Source organism: Eptesicus fuscus, chromosome 6 (assembly GCF_027574615.1).
Source record: "Eptesicus fuscus isolate TK198812 chromosome 6, DD_ASM_mEF_20220401, whole genome shotgun sequence".
In the NCBI taxonomy this organism is placed as follows: domain Eukaryota; kingdom Metazoa; phylum Chordata; class Mammalia; order Chiroptera; family Vespertilionidae; genus Eptesicus; species Eptesicus fuscus.
In genome coordinates, this window is record NC_072478.1 from 34311237 (window position 1) to 34329884 (window position 18648).

General features: G+C 53.4%; 1 protein-coding gene across 1 annotated transcript; it reads left to right on the forward strand.

Annotated features, from left to right (window-relative positions):
• Nucleotides 1-458: 458 nt before the first annotated feature.
• BLK (BLK proto-oncogene, Src family tyrosine kinase) lies at nt 459-18196 on the forward strand. Its single transcript, XM_008150764.3, has 12 exons — nt 459-566; nt 3022-3073; nt 4837-4930; nt 5959-6057; nt 7129-7232; nt 10184-10330; nt 10786-10938; nt 11368-11547; nt 12672-12748; nt 15566-15716; nt 16890-17021; nt 17761-18196. Exons 1-12 carry the CDS (start codon nt 459-461, stop codon nt 17964-17966), a joined length of 1503 nt encoding a protein of 500 aa, XP_008148986.1. The 3' UTR covers nt 17967-18196.
• The last annotated feature ends 452 nt before the right edge of the window (nt 18197-18648 follow it).

Genomic DNA, 18648 nt, shown 5'->3' on the forward strand with positions numbered 1-18648 from the left:
TGACCTGAATATCCGAGTTGGCAAGGATCTCAGACACGCCCTAACGGGTCGTGAGAGGAAGTGTGACTTTCCCGAGGGATGTAGGCAGTGGCAGATGACAGCTAAGACCCAGACCACTGGACACCTTGGTCAGACTCTTTCCAGATGCCAAGACTCCTGTCCTGGAGGTGGGATGAGGGGTGGAGGCCACTCTAGGAGTTTATAATCTCTGTGTCCTAAGTCCAGCCATGTCTCCTCTCTGGGCCACTTCTCCCTGCTCTGGGGGGTAAAAAAAATATGGATGCAAGCTTAACCCACCAACCCCATTCTAACTTCATGTCTGACTTTGACCTTCACCGTCCCCCACTCCCACCCCACCTCTCTAATTGGCCACCGGGAAGGAGTTTAGGGGAGCTCTTCCGTTCAGAGGCTCTGCAGACCTACCCACACCACCAACCTGCTGTGTGTTCTCTGACAGGATGGGAGTGGTGAGCAGCAGAAAGCAGGTCAAGGAGAAGAGTAAGGGCCAATGGAGCCCTGTGAAGGTCAGCTCCCAGAGCAGAGAGGCCCCACCACTGCCACCCCTGGTGAGTGATCGCTTCTCCCAGCTGGAGAGGGAGCGGAAGGAGGGAGAGCACAGAGCACGTGTGGCTCCCTGGGGGCTGCTCCTAGTCTCTAGCAAGTCCCAGTGCCCTCTCTTGATAACTCAGGGCTCCCACAGATAGGGCCCCCCTCCCCTCCAGTGCCACCCCAGCTCATATTGGTGTTACAGATCATAAAATATTTAACAGCCAGATTGCTAGAATTTAAATCTGTTAGCTATACCTTTGAAGCAGATTTCTTAACTCCCTTTAGCCTCAGTTTCCCCACCTGTAAAGTGGGTAGAATAAAAGAGCCTTTCTGATGGGGATGTAACAACACACCATGTCGATACAAGTATGCAATGCTTTAACATGTTACCTTTAGCACAAAACTGTGCATCGTTAGCCCTCAATAATTCTTAGCCAGTTTTCGTTGGGCAAGGGCAGCCTTGAAGAGAAAGAAAAATCAAAGAGGTCAGCTTGAGGAAAGGGTGTGGTGGGAAGAGTCTAGGGCATTTAGCAATATCAGTTGCCCTCAACTCTATCCAGAAGCTCCTGGGTCATTGTCCCCTTCCTGGTGTGGCAGCATTCCAAAGAGCTCACTCCCCTAGGATGAGGCAACCTAGGAAGGAGGGTGCTTGCGCTCACCTCCCCCACAGGCCCTTGAGTGTTCATGGAGCCTCTCAAAGTTCTGGTTTGTTTACAAAGTAGTTAGCTCCCTTTGATGCTACTGGTTCCTAAAGATGCATTTTTAGATGACTGTTTGTGTCTCCCCCCCCCCCCCCCCCATTCTAGTCACCTACCATCTTTTGATTTAGGGCAATTGGAAGTCATGCCTGGACTCCTCTTTCCTGCTCTTTCTTCCCCCACAGGCACATCCAACTAGTCATCACTTCATCCCAACTGTGACCTAATGGCAGTGGTGACTGCTATTTCCATTTCTTAGATAAACCAGGCATCTTATCGGTGTCCCAACTTAGTGCAGGGCTTGGCATGCAACAATGAAATGTTTGTTGATCGAAGGGCCATAGATTAATGATTGATTTATCAGACTGAGAAAATTACTCAATAGGACTTAGATTCAATAACTTCTTCAGAGTGATATGCTAATAAGTAGTAGAGCTTGGAATGTTTTTAACTTTTAAAAAGTCACATAATACATATCAATTATGAAAAAAAAATTATGAGTACTCATTATCCCACTAGCCAATGATACTCGGAGTTAGCATTGCAGGGGTCCTGCCTCCAGACCCTTTTCTTTTTTTAATTCTTTATTGTTTAGAGTATTACATACATCTCCTTCCCCCAACCCCCCCCCCCCATTGACCTCTCCCTGGCCGTTCCCACCCTTCAGCACATGCCCTCACCCCAGACTCCTTTCTTGTGTGTTATTTATGTGTTTCTATTTTCATTGGAACCATAATACTATACATACCATTTTGCAAAATGCTGCTTCAAATTTGTGTTTAATAAATACAAAAAAAAATTATTGATTACAGGTTGAAAGCAGGAGAATAAAATGAACACCTAGTGCAGCCCCTCCCATCCTCAGAAGTAGAAAGTGACCCATCGCTCTGAAGACCTCTGCTGTCCCCCAGTCTGTCCCCCTCGCCCCGGCCCCACTATTCCGATGTGCTTATTCCTTAGCTTTGTTTTTTCTGTAGGATCCTATGTGCATATATTCCTAAACACTATTTAATTTAATTTAATTTTGCATGTTGTGAATTTTAAATCAAATGACTCCAACAGCATGGATTCTTCTGAGACGTGGGTTTCAGATCTGTGTTTTTCATTGTGAGCTTCATCCATGTAGATGCATGTAGCTATAGTTCCTTAACTGCCACAGCTGTGTAGGATTGATTGCATGCATATGCCCCAATTTATCTAATCTTTGGTCATGTAATTATTATTATTATTATTATCATTATCAGTTTCTCCTGGGAGCAGTGTTGTACATGTTTCCTAGTACACATATGCAAAAGTTTCTCTATAGGGTATATACGTAGGAATATATTTGTTAAGTTTTAAGGAAATACTTTTTTTAAAATACATTTTTATTGATATCAGAGAGAAAGGGAGATGGAGAGATAGAAACATCAATGATGAGAGAGATACATTTTAAAAATAATTTTCCTTGAGAAAATTCATCATTTAATGGCAGAGCCAGGATTTTAAGCCAGGTGATGGGGTGCTCCCCACACACACACACACCAACCACCACGTCCATTCCACAGCTGCCTCTTGCAAAGCTGGGCATCCCTACATACCCCTCCTCCAAATGTATGAAGGTCCGGGCCCAGATGGCAGGTGTCCGGGGTATTCGAGATGGCGCTGGTCCCTGGGAAACTCCTGTGCCAACAGGGCAGCTCCCACCCTCACAGTAGTCTCACCACCGCCCTGCAGGCCCTGCCCAGGCCGCGGGGCCTTGGACTAACAAAGAGGGCATGTGTTTCTGCTCCAGGTCGTGTTTAACCACCTGGCTCCTGCACCTCCCGCCACACACCCGGATCGAGGTAAGAAGGGGCTGCTTTGGAAGCTGAGGCTCCTCAGGCCTCCTCCCCAGGCCCCGGATTTATGCAGTTAGAACAGGGGCTCCGTTGGGAGCAGCTTCCTGGAGAGGAAGGTGCGTGGGCCCCTAGAGTCTTAGGGGAGAAGGCTAGGGGAGGCTGAGGGAGGAGCCTGTGGCCCAGCTCTGTCCCAGCTTCGCCTGCCCTTGGGGGCCTCTCCAGCAGCCAGGAACCGGTTCCTTTCGTGTACCTCGGCGGGCATTTTTAAAGGACTTTACAAACTACAAATAAGCACAAAAAGACAAGTGTTACAGTGAATGCAAACAGCACCATGAAACCCAGGCTTTCAAAGATCTAAGTCCCAACCTCCAAGGGTGAGGACCATGGTTCTGCGTCCTCCCTCCCAGCCCTCAGTCTGTTGCTGTTTGAATTACCGTCCTGTTCCTCACTCTCAAAAGTCCCAAGCTGACCTTCTAACCACTCACTACACCCTCCCACACCCATCTCCACTGGCACTTTGGTGGGCAGGACGATAGAGGTGACATAGCAAATGACCTCAGCCTTCCTGAGTCAGGGCCTCAGACCTCAGGAGGGTCTCACGGGATGGTGGCCTCACTGTGAAGTGGCGTATGGGAGAGCAGAATGCCAGACAGAGCCATTCATTCACTCACTCACACAGAAGGCGTTGAGCAAACAGGACCCAGAGCTGGCTCTGTCTGAGGATTGGGGAAGCTGTATAAGACGTGGCTCCTCTCTGCAAGAACTCAGAGTCTGTCAGACTCATGAGCAAGGTGTTGGAGCCGGGGTAGTGACCTCACCTGGTGTCTCTCATCCTGTTGGAGATCACAATTAATTAGCATCAGGGGCCATCCTCCACTTCCTGCCAGAGGGGTCAAATTTCCAGGAAGAAAGTCTAGGTGAAGGACGTAAACTAACTGCTTTTGGCACAGGAATTTGAATCTCAGAACCAGAGGGGCCTCTGTCATCTATTCCAACCCCCTCTTCCCACCAAGGAAAGGTGACCAGCCCAAGGTCACGCCAAGCATTAGAGACAAAGCTGGAGTCATCGCTCTCGGGGAAGCGAGGTGGTCTCCAGGTGGCCTTTTCCAGGTGGGCCTTGGCTCCCAGGGCCGTGCAGAAAAGCCCTCATCACGTGAGAGCTGTCATGCAAGCTCCGGAGCCCTCTCTCCACCTCCGTCCTAGGGCCCACCAGCAAGCAGGGGCCTGCCAGCCAGAAGCACCACGATGGGGCCCTGGGCATGGCTGCAGGTCTAAGTTACAGTTGCCAGGTTCCAAGACCACTGCTCCCTTTGGAATAGAGGCTGGAGGGACAGGTGGGGACGGGGAAGAGAGGAGACGCTCACATGCCTCCAGGAGATAAGGGATCAGCCAACACTGGTTTCCAGACTTGGGTCTTCGGCCCTCAGGTCCATGCAGCTGATCTCCCTAAACGCTGGGCTACTGAATCCCTTACACACTAGCCCCGTCTAGGCCTAAGGGTCTCTATGTGGGGTCCAGAAAGGATGTCGCGATGGGCTCAGAGGGGCGGTATGCCCTTGTTCCCAGCAGCAAGCTCAGGAGGTCAGTCTGCCAGACAGAAACGTCTTCTGCATCAGTGAGTGAGAAGGCTCACCCTGGCTTCCCCTCTATCCTTGCCTTTTCCTGACCCTCTTAGGAGCCAGAAGGTGGCTCACAGCACAGGCTTACCCCAGCCCTACCACCAGTCCCGTGGGGCCGAGCGGTGGCCATGTCTTCCTTGTTCCCCCTAGAAGAGCATTTCGTGGTGGCGCTGTATGACTACATGGCAGTGAATGATCGTGACCTGCAGATGCTGAAAGGGGAGAAGCTGCAGATCCTAAAAGAGTAAGTTTCCAAGATGCTGTACGTCTCCAGGATGCTGTCTCGTGGTCAGAGGTCTTTGCAGCTCCCTATCAGAGCAGGACTCCCACCCATCTGCCCACCTGCCTTATTCCACCCCGCCACGCTCCCTTTAACTGCCTCCAGAATATTCTCTCCACTGCCAGCCCCAAGCCCAGGTACCCAGCATTTTCTTTAACTTGACCCAGCCATCCTTCTTCCATCTGCCTTCCCAAAGTCTCCTGGTGAGGGGATTTCCTGCTCCGCTGTCAAAATCCTACTCTTCCTTCAAAGCCCACCTCTAATGCCACCTCCTTCGTGCAGCCCTCCTGACTCCCACAGTGTTTGCCTAGTCGCTCCATCACAGCTTCGTGTTGGGAGTCACTTGTGTCAATATTTGTCTCCCTCACCAGACGAGATCTCGCGTGGGATTCTACTTATGAAATCGGCTGTGGTTCATTTCCACTGTTCCTTCTCAGTGACTCCTCCAGAATCTGGTCTCAAACATCTGGATTGTCCTGTAGAGTCCTGAGGGCCTCCTGCTTTGTTCTTGAAGTTCTGCAATGACCTTGAGCGAACAGCATGCAAACCCTGACCTTTTGGCCACCCCTGGGCTGCCCGTTCCTCCTTTCACCAGCAGCCCTCCTGTGTTGTCTTTCCTGTCCAGTCCCAACTCGCTCCTCCATTCTAAAGACGTCCATTAATCAAGAGGAAGGCTACTCACTGTGAGACAGGGGCCCTAGTGGGTTGGTCAGGCTGTCTAGACCAACTGTCCCCTGGAGGCTGTGCCATCCCCTTCTCTCTCCTGGGCCAGGAGCACCCGCGCGTTTGAAATAGCCCAGGTAGTCCCACGTCACTGAGCAGCTTGCGCGAGCTCCCTCTCATCTGCCAGGCTGTCTGCCTCTGTGGATCCTCTGCCTCGCAGGGATGAGCCCACAGTCCCGGGGGGCGAAGGGGGTGGGGGAGCTGTAAGCTGCCGCAGAGGCACCCATCTGAGCCACTCTCTCATTTTTGTTGTTTCCCTCTTCCCTTAGATCTGGAGACTGGTGGTTGGCCAAGTCTCTCATCACGGGAAGAGAAGGCTACGTGCCCAGCAACTTTGTGGCCCAAGTAGAGACCCTGGAAGTGGAAAAGTAGGTGGACAGAGGGAAGGCCCCTCAGGGCAGAGGCATGTCCCCTGCTTCTGCTGTGCAGGCTGCCGTGCAGGGTGTGGCCAGACAGCGGCTCAAGAGTGAGCCTGTGTGAACCCAGCAGCGGGGAGCAGGAAAGAGGCAGGGAGCTGGAACAGGCTTGACAATGTTTCAGTTGCCATGTGATCCTGAGAGAGTCACTCCTCTGTGAGCACCTCACTCCCCCATATGAGGACCAACCTTTCCTGGCTCACCTGGACAGAAATGTCCCCATGTCCCATGACCTTGCAAGCTAACAAGGAGGTGCTGAATCAGCTCACACTCCCCAGTGCCCTCCAGCGGCTGGGGCCTAGGGGACTCCCAGGGTGGTGGCCTCATTCAGAATTGGATTACCAAGGAGCAGCATCCTCATAACCCCCTGGGAGGTCCGCTGTGGGCCTCAGCCATTCATTCACTCACACAGAGGGCATTGAGCAAACAGGGCCCAGAGCCCAGCTCTGTCCAGGACTGGGGAAGCTGTAAAATGAGTAACACGTGGCTCCTCGTGTCAAACTCAGGAGCAAAGTGTAGGAACCGGGTTAGTGGCCCCACCTGGTGTCCCTCGTGCAGTGATGGTAGGTAGCCCTTGGGAGGGTTCCTTGTCTGGCACCCCCTTCCCTGGCCCGGCCCTGGAACCGCATGCACTCCCACGCTGACCAGTCCCTGCGCAGGGGGCCATGGCGGGAATCAGGCTCTGAGAATCTACTTCAGAGACTGACTCCAAGGAGAGTGTGCTCTGAGGGTAGGTGGCTGGGCGCCTTTCCCCAGAGTGAAATTAACAAAGGGCACCCATATAGTGGTTTTGTTTCATTTCAAGAAAACAGTAAGTCCAGAAGTGGGAAGAAAGGGGAGGACAACACAAGGGGCATGCGTAGATCAAGCTGGGAGGCGCGCTGGCTCAGGGTGGGCCTGGGAACAGGGACACAAATTTTATTTCCTGGGGGCAGAGGCACAGCTTAGGAGGGAGGTTTGGAGACGAATGATCCGAGGAGCATGGCCACTCCCTGAGGCTCACCTGCCTTTGACCTTTTCCAGGTGGTTCTTTAGATCAATTAGCCGGAAAGATGCTGAGAGGCAGCTTCTGGCTCCAATCAATAAGGTGGGCTCCTTTCTCATCAGAGAGAGCGAAACCAACAAAGGTAAGCGTGGGCAGAGCCCTTCCCGCCCTGTGTGCTCTGGGCGGCCCCCACCTGAGGCCTGGCTGCTGCCAGGGCAGTGGGAGGGGAATGCCAGCCAGGAGAACCTGGCAGCCCCCGGGCCCCAGTCTCCCAGTTCAGGCTGGATCTGGTTCCCTGTGGTTGGCACGATGAGAACCGACGAGGTTTGGCCCAGGAGGAGCACCTCCCGGGCTTGTCCCTCCGCTCCATTCATGGCCCGAGATCTGCAGTGAGTGGAAACACCAGAGCAGCAGACGCTGGACAAAGAGAGCTGCTTATCACACACTGTGAGGCTCAGGGGAGAGCCCTCAGCCTCATGCCCCTCAAAGGCTCAGGGCTGGATTGGAGGAGGAGGGGTGCATCGATAAGTTGGGGTGCTCTGTGCAGACTTCTCTGTGCAGAATTTCCTGAAGTGCACCAATGGATGCCCTTAATATTACACATACACACTCACACACACACACACACACACACACAGAGGGTGGGGCAAATGTAGGTTTACAGTTGTATATATGGAAAATAACTAATAAATAATAATATAAGAATAAAACCTGTTTCACATACTCATAACTGTAAACCTACGTTTGCCCCACCCTGTATGTACATTGCCACTATTCCATTTTAATGGCAGAGCACCTATGTCCAAGAATGAAACCTATGTGTCTTATCCCTTTTGTAGAATATTTTAAACACAAACAGAAGCAGGGAGACTAGTATATAATGGAACCCATTGTACCAGACGCCCAGCTCCAACAATGATCAACTCAGCCCGTCTTGTTTCATGTGTATCCCCACCCACACCTATTATATTGAAGCAAATCCCAGATATCGTGTCATTTCACCCTGGAAAGGATGTTTTTCTCATTGCCTATGGCTAAGGTGCCCTCCTCCCAACCTCGGTGTGAAGGAGGAAGGGGTTCTCTAAGGGTGGGGGACCTCCTCCTTGCCTACTGTGGGAAGCTAGTCCCAGATGGGCACTGGCCAGATGGAGCTGGGCTGTAGGATTATCCAAGCATCATCACTCCCCACACATACACCTACATACACACACACACACACACACACACACACGCACACAACCCCTCAGAACTCCAAAGCAAGATCCCTCTGTCTACATTTATCTATAGTGGCTGTAAGACAGGGTAGAAACTCAGAAGCAAGGAGAGAGAGTCCTAGCTCCCTGTGGCTTCCAAGTGTCCCTTAGCGTCTCTAGCCTCAGTTTATTGGTATGCATGTGAGCACCCATTAGTCCAAAAGCAGGTGGTCTTTCCAGGGTTAAGAAGTCTCCATCTCTGGGAGTCCAGTCTGCGTGCCCAGCGCAGCCCAGAGGCAGGGCCGGGGGTCTGGGTTTTGAAGCAGGAGGTGCAGATTTTGTGAACCTGAAGCTGATAGGATTTGGAGGTTCCTTTAAGAAGAATGCCAAATTGTAAAAAGATAATAGCAGATCCTTGGATGAGCCTGGGCAAGTGAGGGGCCCTAAGTCATGAACTTGGGCAGTGGTTCTGGCTGGAGGAGAGCAGGTCTCCTGGGCTCGTTACGAGTTTCTACACGCAGGGTGCAGCTGAGGAAAAGGGGAGGAAGCCCTTTGTCTCGCTCCGGTGTTGTGAACTCATTAGAGCCACTCTCCAATTCCTTACATTCTGGAGCTTAGTTGCACCTACTAGGAGCGAGGTGGGAGACAGTTTGCAGCCTGCAGCTGGGGCTGTGGCTGCAGCAAGGCGCCTGATGCAACATCCACCCTCTCGGCGTCCTTTTGCAAGTAGGTGATGAGAGAGGCGCGATGGTTAAGGGAGATGGGAGGAGAGAACGAGTTTGAGATAGAGTGATGGTAGGAAAGGAAAGGAAAGGAAAGGAAAGGAAAGGAAAGGAAAGGAAAGGAAAGGAAAGGAAAGGAAAGGAAAGGAAAGGAAAGGAAAGGAAAGGAAAGGAAAGGAAAGGAAAGGAAAGGAAAGGAAAGGAAAGGAAAGGAAAGGAAAGGAAAGGAAAGGAAAGGAAAGGAAAGGAAAGGAAAGGAAAGGAAAGGAAAGGAAGGATGCCTGCTGACAAACAGTACAGCCGAAAATCAAGCATCCATGTCCAGAAAAAGAGGTGTTCAAGCCTGACACCTGGCGGGAGGGAGTGGTACTGCTCGTGGTAGGCAAGTCCTTAGGGAGGACTCTAGGGCCCCCAAGCCTGCTGCTTACCTAGCAGAGTGACCAGGGCCAAGCGACATCCCCCTTTAGGCCTTGGCTGTCTCACCTCCCAGTTAAGAGGAGGGGCATGGTACCCAGAGAGGTGGGCAGAGGCATTTTATGAAAACATCAGGTTTATGGGAAGAAGTTTCTCAACTGGAAACTCTTGCCTCCTTAACTTACTCGTAACCCCTGGCATCGGCTAGCCGTTGTCTGCAGGCAAACATTAACATAGATGACGAAACACACCGACGTGTGAGTGGATGTGAACAGAACCCCTGGGAAACAGCTGGTCATGCTCTCCTCCCTGGACAAGGGTGCTTGAGGTTGAGATTTGGTGTTGCATGTGGGAGTAGAGTCAGCCTTTTCAGCCAGAATGAATGAATCAATCAATCAACCTCTTAGTCCCTCCAATAGCTCTACATTCTCAATATTCCATGGCAAAGGGTCCCCGAGTGACCAGGTGCCCAGTCCTGCTTCCTAAGAGAACGTCCTCCCTGCACCAGAGTTCTTGGTGCCCTGGCTGAATTCGGGGAAACTGGCAGAAACATCTAGAACAGAGTCGGATGGAGCTGATAGGGCAGGCTTCCAGGAGACCTGAGGTTGAGATGAAGGAAAAGGCAGCTTAGGATGGAAGTGGTCAAAATGGAGAGCAGCATGCAGGGAGCTTTTCCCCAAGGCATTGAAATGAAGCCCACATCCCAGCCCAATTTTCCCTCTTTATGCCTTCCTTCTCATGCTGTGTTGTTATCAACCCTCTAGGTGCCTTCTCCCTGTCTGTGAAGGACGTGACCACCCAGGGGGAGGTGATCAAACACTATAAGATCCGCTCCCTGGATGAAGGAGGCTATTACGTCTCCCCCCGAATCACCTTCCCCACACTCCAGGCTTTGGTGCAGCACTACTCTAGTAAGACAGGGCATGTGATGGGGTGGAGACCTGTGCCGGGCAGCCCTTGTATCTCTTTATTGCTAAGATCTCGAGATTGAGAATCATCGGTGTGTCTTGGAGTTGACACTGTCAACATAGTGATTTAAAGTCTGTGTACTTAATCCCTTCTACTGGATCAGCATTCAACTGCCTGGAGAGGAACAAATATTTTCATCTTAGAGAGAGCAGGTTGATGCTAGCATGCCTTGCTTTCTACCAAACAATTGCAAAGAGCTGAGTGTGTGTGTGTGTGTGTGTGTGTGTGTGTGTGTGTGTGTGCATGTGCGCGCACATGTGTAGAGGAGCATTTGGGGCGGGGGTGGGGCTAGCAACAGGGGGTTGTGAGACACAGCTAAGAGAGTTATGGCTCTCCGGGAAGAGATGCGAGCCCGGCTGCTCTGGTAACCTCCAGCCCCATTTCTTCTCTAACACAGAGAAAGGGGACGGCTTATGCCAGAAGCTGACCCAACCCTGTGTGAGCCTGGCTCCTCAGAACCCCTGGGCCCAGGATGAATGGGAAATCCCCCGGCAGTCTCTCAAGCTGGTCCGGAAACTCGGGTCTGGACAGTTTGGCGAGGTCTGGATGGGTGAGTGTGCTGTCTGCCTGGAGCCTCTCGCCCTGCCCTGCGTCCTGACACACAGGAGGCTCAGGATTTGCACAGCTCATCCTGTTTCCCCAGAAAGGCTGTGAGGGAGAAGGGACAGAGTCTATGATACCCATTTCACCGATGAGGTGATGGAAGCATAGAGCACTGTTCCTCAAATGCTGGAGGGAGGCTGAGACAGGCTGACATCTGGCCAGATACGCTGACACATCCATCACCCTCAGAAGCTGTACATTCCCGCTCAGGGCCACGTCCTAAGGCCTAGCCTCAATCTCCCAGCCCACCCCCCAGCATCGGATGGCTCCCAAAAGCTTATGTAGATTTTGGTTAAGGGATCACCTCCCACAACCTCTGGGACTTCTGAATGGCTTCTTCATTCTCTCCCCCACCCCACCCCGTCTCCCGGCTCAGGTTATTACAGAAACAATGTGAAGGTGGCCATCAAGACCCTGAAGGAGGGAACCATGTCTCCAGAGGCCTTCCTGGGTGAGGCCAACCTGATGAAAACCCTCCAGCACGAAAGGCTGGTTCGTCTCTATGCTGTGGTCACCAAGGAGCCCATCTACATCGTGACCGAGTACATGGCCAGAGGTGGTGCCCCGTGGGGGCCTGTGTCCCTCAGACAGAGGCGGGGACGGGGGAGGCTATAGGTTTAGGGGCTGAGAAGGCAGAGGCCCATCTGCTGCCATGGGTTTGCCTGGCCAGAGGACCTGTGCAGGGGATCACTGAGCCATGGGCTGAGTGGATTAGCCAACATACTGCACGCCTAGGGTGTCCCATAGCCATAGGGGACAGAGGGGAGGGACAAGACAGGCCAGTGGTTCTCTAGAGCTATGTCCTCAGTTCAGGAGCACTTGGAGTGTGTCTTCTGTGGCTGGCACTGTTTGACACCTGCTGGGGAAGACAGACCATGGCCAAGTTGAAAGAGCAGTAGGCTGGGCATCCAGAGATGGTTCTAGTCCCAGGTCTACCACTCACCAGCCATGGGGCCTTTTAAAACCGTATGAACATTTTACCACACGGTGAAAAGAGAGGTTGGGTGAGATGGCCGCTGAGGTCCACAGTGTGGCCAAGCTCTCATCGGGCAGTGGGCTGGGCCGGGGGTTGGGCTTCGGCCTTTGACCTCCTTCTCACCCCTCCTGTGACACGGACCACACACTGCTTCCTATGGATTCTAAGGTGCCATGCTAATATAGTTCCTTAAATGTCACCATGAAGGGGGCCCCACATTGAGCTGGGGACCCAATGGCTCCCCGGCTCACCTCTTAGCCACACCTCAGGTGAGTGTCTCTCCGGGCTTTTAGAGGCACCAAATCCCAGGGCTGGGTCTCTCCATTCTGGTGCTGAGAGGCACACTTTCTACCAACAAAGGGTGAAGAAGGTCGTGCCGGAATGAGCACTGAACTTAGAGTCAGAGGAGCAGGTTCTGCTCCCAGCTCCCTGGCTTGTGACCCTGAACCTGGCTGAAAACTAACCTCCTGTGAGTAGCCAGGAGCACATTAGCTGCCTCCTGGGTGCCGTGAGGACCGAGGTTAGAATTCTGCAGAGCGGAAGGCACTCTGACGCTGTGGGTGGATTTCTTCTCTGAGGACAAGAGTCTCACAGAGCGCCACCTGCTTCCAGCCCCGGTGGGGAGCAGCCCACACCTGGAGGAGGCTGGCATGGCCGGGGAGGGGTCACTTGCAGAAGTGCAGCTGCTGCTTCTCTTTCCTCAGGATGCTTGCTGGATTTCCTGAAGACAGATGAAGGCAGCAGATTGTCCCTCCCAAGACTTATCGACATGTCGGCCCAGGTTTGTGAGCTACCAAGGGCAGCAGACCTGAGTACCAATGCCCTCATGGGGGCCGAGGCCTCCAGGTCTCTCCTCCCTGCCCTCTGGCTTAACAGAATCAACTATTTAGAGGTTGTATCTATCTGATTTAGGCTGGACTGTGAAGGACAGAGAACCCAAACTAATAATGGCTTAAATGTGTCAACATCCAAAGGTGGAAAGTCTGGGTGGTAGGTGGACTCATCCCTCAAAGTCACAGGGACCCAGATTTCTTCCATCTGCCAGGTGGCTTAGCATGTCATCTGATTGCCCAAGGTGGGTGCTCATGCCTTACCATCTTGTCCTCTTTTCAGTCAGCAGGAAGAACTAAAGGGGTTGAAAGCCCATTTTCCTCCCTAGAGACATCTCCCTGAAGTCAGCTACATTTCTCTTACATCCTCCTGGCCACTCCTAGCTGCAAGGGAGCTTGGGAAATGTAGTCTTCATTCTGGGCAACCATGATGGGATGATGTGGGTTCTATCAAAAGGAAGAGAGGGAGAGTGGATGGTGGTATGGAAAACCCGGAGAGTTTGCATGAATTCCATGTAACATGGTAGGCAAGTGTTTTGTGGGGACCTCATTTCTTCCTCAGCGGGTGCCCACAAGCGTCTTCTGAGGCAGGTGGGAAAATGGAGAGGAGGCTCTTTCCTCCCCAGCGATTTTAGCTGAGGCCTCTAACTAGCAGGAAAACCCATCTGGGGGCCCCGAGTGTGTGTCTGTTAAAACTGGAACTCTCAGCAGAAAGTCTGTGGTCAACCTGTGAGACATGTAAATGCGCACACACACATCCTGCTCCAGAAAGGAAACCTCCCCTCCCCCACACACCCCTCCCCACCTCGGAGGCCTTATCTGCTATTAGTATCCATGCAGGAACTGATGTCACCACACCCGCTTTACCACAGACAGGTTTGAGGAGGCTGGTGAGATGGTCTTGGAAAATTAGCGCTGGTAACCGGTTTCAAACCACATATGAGTGATAAACCTGTGGACTCCTTTCTTTTCCTTCTCTCGCTCTCTCCTGCTTTGTATTCCATTCCTTGGTAAATCATGGGTCCCCCAGGGGCAAAGGATGTGAAAAGCCACTTCAGTTTATCCCCAGGTATGGTCAAAATGCTGATGGTTAAGAAACCCAAAATCAGAACCTCCCAGGTGATCAGCTTCTAAACCATGTTCTGGTCATGCTAGTGCCTCACCACGTGTACACATGTGTGCATGCACGCACACACACACACACACACACACACACACACTCAAACTCAATGCCCTTCTGTGTGTGCCTTTTCCTGCTCTACAGGATGAAATGCAAAGCTCCCCTCCAACCACAACCCCAGGTGCAGTCACACGGCAGCTCTCTGATGCCATGAGAGCCTCTGCCCGGGCTGACCTCTCTTCCCCGAAAGCCTTTGCCTCTCTTCTCACCTGGAAGCATCCTAATCAGTGTTCATGACCCAAGTCGTGTCGTTTCTAGTAAACTTTCCCTGGACAGGAAAGTGCTGGAGAGCGCTTAGCTCATATGTTCTCGTTAGCATGATGCACGGCAGATTCTTCTTGGAAGCATATCCGGGTCCTACTCAACCCTTTTCTTTCTTTCTTTCTTTCTTTCTTTCTTTATTTATTTATTTATTTCTTTTTTTTTTTGTATCTCTAGTACTACTCAATACATATTTTTTAATGGGATGAGCACTGCTAAATGCTGTCCAGATAAAAGATATTCGATACTTAGCTTTATAGTCCCCCACAGTATCATACCAGTAAATGTGTGTTGATGGAATGATTTAGCAAAGGAATGAAAGAATGAATTCATTCCTTCGTGGATAAATCAATACAAATGGAAATAGAAGGAGAGGTTGGATTAATCCCAGTGCTGGCTTCTTGCAGCCACAGGTCTGAGACAATTAACTGGCTTTCTATGCTCTGCCTCAGTTTCTTCATCTATCGATGGGAGTGCAGAGAATGAAGCCTGAGTGGGTTTCCTTGGCTAAAGGACACACGAGCAGCACAAACAGCCATTCCAGGCCCAGTGCTGGTGACAGGGGACAGACATGGAGTCTCCTCCTCTTTTCCTGCCTCTGTTCCATCGGGATTTTGCCCCTGCTCCCTGAGGGCCCGCCCTGGAGCAGTGCTGGGTTAGGTTCTCAGCCACGTGGCTCATTTAATGCTCACCTCAACTCCATGCCCTGGACACCCCTTTCCTGTGTTCCAATAAGTTCAGTGACAACTCAGGGAGCTTAAGCAACATGCCAGGGGTCAACAATTCCAAACCAGGGCACCCTGCTCCAAAAGCTGTGCTTCCAGTAGGCCAAGAAAATGAAACCCTTCCCCCCACCACCACCTTCCCCTCTCCCTCCTGCCCCTTCCTTGTCTTCTCCCCTGTCCAGAGACCTCCCTTTTCTCCTGTCTTCATTCTGCTGTCTCCCTCCCCTGTAGACACTTGGAAGGAGAGGAGAGGTAGCCCCTAGCGCTGATGGCAGTGTCTCTGCTTTCTGGGCTTTGAGGGGACAGGGGTGTGTGGCTTATTCAGCTGAGGACAGTGGAAGCCGTCTTTCTACCCCACCCAAGAACCTGCTCCTTCTCCAGCACCACCACCCTCCATGCACCACCAAAAACAACGAACATCAAGCATTCCTTCCCTCCCCTTCCAGACTGAGAGGATGAAGGATGCTTCTACGGACAGGCTGGTGGGAGGGTGGGCGGGTCCTTCCTCTCCCCCATAGGGACTTTGTAGGGCATCCCAGATGGGTGAGGTCCTTGCACGGAGGTCCCCATGCTGCCCTTCCCTTTGTGGCATGTTCCCCCAGATTGCCGAAGGAATGGCGTATATTGAGAAAATGAATTCAATCCACCGTGACCTCAGGGCGGCCAACATCCTGGTGTCTGAGACGTTGGGCTGCAAAATCGGTGACTTTGGCTTGGCCCGGATCATCGACAATGAATACACTGCCCAAGAGGGTGAGCAGAGACTCCCAACCACAGGGAGACCTTGGGACTTAACCTTCCCCATCTCCCAAACCCCCTTGGACTTCTCCTCATCGCTACATAGCAGAGCCCTGTGTGAAGGGATCAGAGAGCTGTGGGGTTTCCACAATCCTGGCCTTACCCCCAGGTGGGCCAGCTTTTCCCTAACTGTGCTCTGCAGAGCACTAGTGCCCTCTGAGGAGTGGCTGCAGATACTGCAAAGTCCACCCAGGGCTCCCTTGGTGATTTCCAAGGCACACCAGCATATTAAAGGCACTGAGAAGTCCTGCAGCAAAGCAACTGTGTACATTTGCTTCACTCCTCCAAACTGATTTGAGCCCAAAATACTTTTCCACGTATCATCTACTAACCTCCCATAGAACTCGGGTTTCAAAGGACACACTTTAGAAGGCACTGCTCTGAAGTATGAGCAGCAAAACCTTATTCCTGAATTAGATTCCACAGAGCCCCTTAGTATAACTGAAGTAAAAATCCTCTTCACAAGGGGAATCGAAGTGGCACATACATTTATCAAGCAGGCTGGCAAGCCATGTCCGCTGAGCATGTTAATCAGTGGATGCAGGAGAAGGATCGGTATGGCTCATTCCCTGAGGGACCTCAGGCTGGCTGGGGAAGCGGAGAATGCTAGGTGAGGTGGGAGCAGACCGGGTGCTGAGCCATGCCATCCGCTCTGAATGCTGATCAGACGGCAGCCATCCGCAGGGCTTCCTGGGGCAGCAGCATTTGAATCCCCTCCTCACTGTGACTCTCAGAGATACATAAATCCTTTCCACTGTGCAGGACAGGACTAACTGAGGCAGGGACCAGCTAAAGTGACTCGCCCAAGCCCTGAGTCCCTGTCATTCACAAGGCCAGGTCAGGTGGAAAGGGACACCTCTGTCCAGATGGAAACAGGGGGGTGGTTGCCCAGGGAAGCCCACTGGGCAAGGCCCTAAAGAGGGTGACCAGGGTGACATGTGTGCCCCTATTGTCCTTTCATGCGGTGCCCCCCCCCCCCCCGTTGTCTGCACGCACTTGGTCATGTGACCTAGTGAGTCTCAGTGACCAATACACAGGCCCTGCAAAACGCTGTGGGGGTGGGAGGAACAGGAAGAGTGGGGGCCGTCAGCCCTGGCCTCACAGAGCTGCTCGTGGCTTTTCCTGCAGGGGCCAAGTTCCCCATCAAGTGGACTGCCCCAGAGGCCATCCACTTTGGGGTGTTCACCATCAAGGCGGACGTGTGGTCGTTTGGCATCCTCCTGATGGAAATCGTCACGTACGGGCGGGTACCCTACCCAGGTAGGCAGTTTCTTCCCGTGGCGACTTGGGGTCCCCGTGTCCTGGGGTGGTTGTGATGGCACACGGCCCATCCTTGTGCCTGGAGTGCCCACATATGTGTCAGAATGGAGTCTCGATGGTGGGGACAGTAACCAGGCACACCAGTCGGGGGTGAGGGTTTGGGGGGGTCCTGCCCCCTTCAACATTGCTCTTGTCAACAGGGCCGTGTCCCCTTCCTCCATAGGGCTGCATCAGGCCCCAAACCTGGAAATAAGAAAGGTCAGGGTCTGATCTTTTACTCCCAATTGGTTTGATCTCAGTTGAGGACAGGTTGTCCCTCCCTGGGCCCTGGGAGAACTCCTGACTGCCCCACCCCGGCTGTAAAACCCCGGCCCCCGGCCCCCGGCAGAAGGGCCTGGGGGCAGAAGGGCCTGGGCAGCTGCGCAGTCTCTCCTCATTCACGGGCGGTGCGTCCCCTCCAACACCTGCCCAGCGAGCGGGTGCGCATCAGCTGCGTGTCAGGCCATCACGGATAAGCCAGACAGGGGCCACCCGCGGAGGAACCGGCCGCACTGAGGACAACATCGGCAGCCTCGTTTCCAGAGGCTCTCGGGGCAGTGAAAAGTACAGGAAGGGATGTTTAAAGGGGGCCCCCCCCCCCGGCGGGCAGCCACGTGACCTGCGGGGGAGGAGACCGCGGCCTGAGCCCCGCCGGCCCCAGCCGCCCCTCAGCCGCGCCCCGCGTCCCCTCTGCCTCCAGGAATGAGCAACCCCGAGGTCATCCGCAGCCTGGAGCGCGGCTACCGCATGCCGCGCCCCGACTCCTGCCCGCCGGAGCTGTACCGCGGCGTCATCGCCGAGTGCTGGCGGAGCCGGCCCGAGGAGCGGCCCACCTTCGAGTTCCTGCAGTCGGTGCTGGAGGACTTCCACACGGCCACGGAGCGGCAGTACGAGCTGCAGCCCTAGCCCGGCGCCCCGTGCATCCGCGCCGCGGGCTCCGGGCCCCCGCCTCGCAGCTCCGGGGCGCACACCTGTGGCCCGACCCACGGGAGTGATGAGGCAGGTTCCCCTCGCGGCTCCGATTCCAGCCCCGTACCGGCTGGAAAGGCAGGAGGCGGCCGGCACGCCCTTTTCTCGGATGAGGAAACTAGAGGCGGCCTGGAGGGGGGTCCTCAGCGTGGGCTCCGAGCCGGGTCCAATTGCAGTGCCACCCTTCTCGGGCTGTGTGTCCTTGGGCAAGTTACTTAGCCTCTCTGTGCCTCCGCTTCCTCCTTTGTGCAACAGAACTGTTATAGTTCCTACCTCGTATATTCCTCATGGGGATTACTTGGGTTAAGATGTTCAGAGCAGTGCCTGGCACACTCCTGGCACACTCTTTAGTGTTTGCCATCCTACAAGGGTCCCCTGTGCTGGCGCAGGTGACCGGGAGTGCCGGGCTCCCACCTGCGCGGACCGCCTCCCACCTGGGGATCCCTTGCGCCCACCCCAGAAGCGGATCTGGGTCCTAAAAGCGTCCACCAGCCTTGGCTCCGGGAGGGAGAGCCCTTTGGGACTTTTCCGTAATAAAGTCACGCGATCTGAGCTTTCCCGTGTCCTTACTGGTGACACGCCTGGTCCTCGCATCCACGACCTACATGGATGCGTGTAG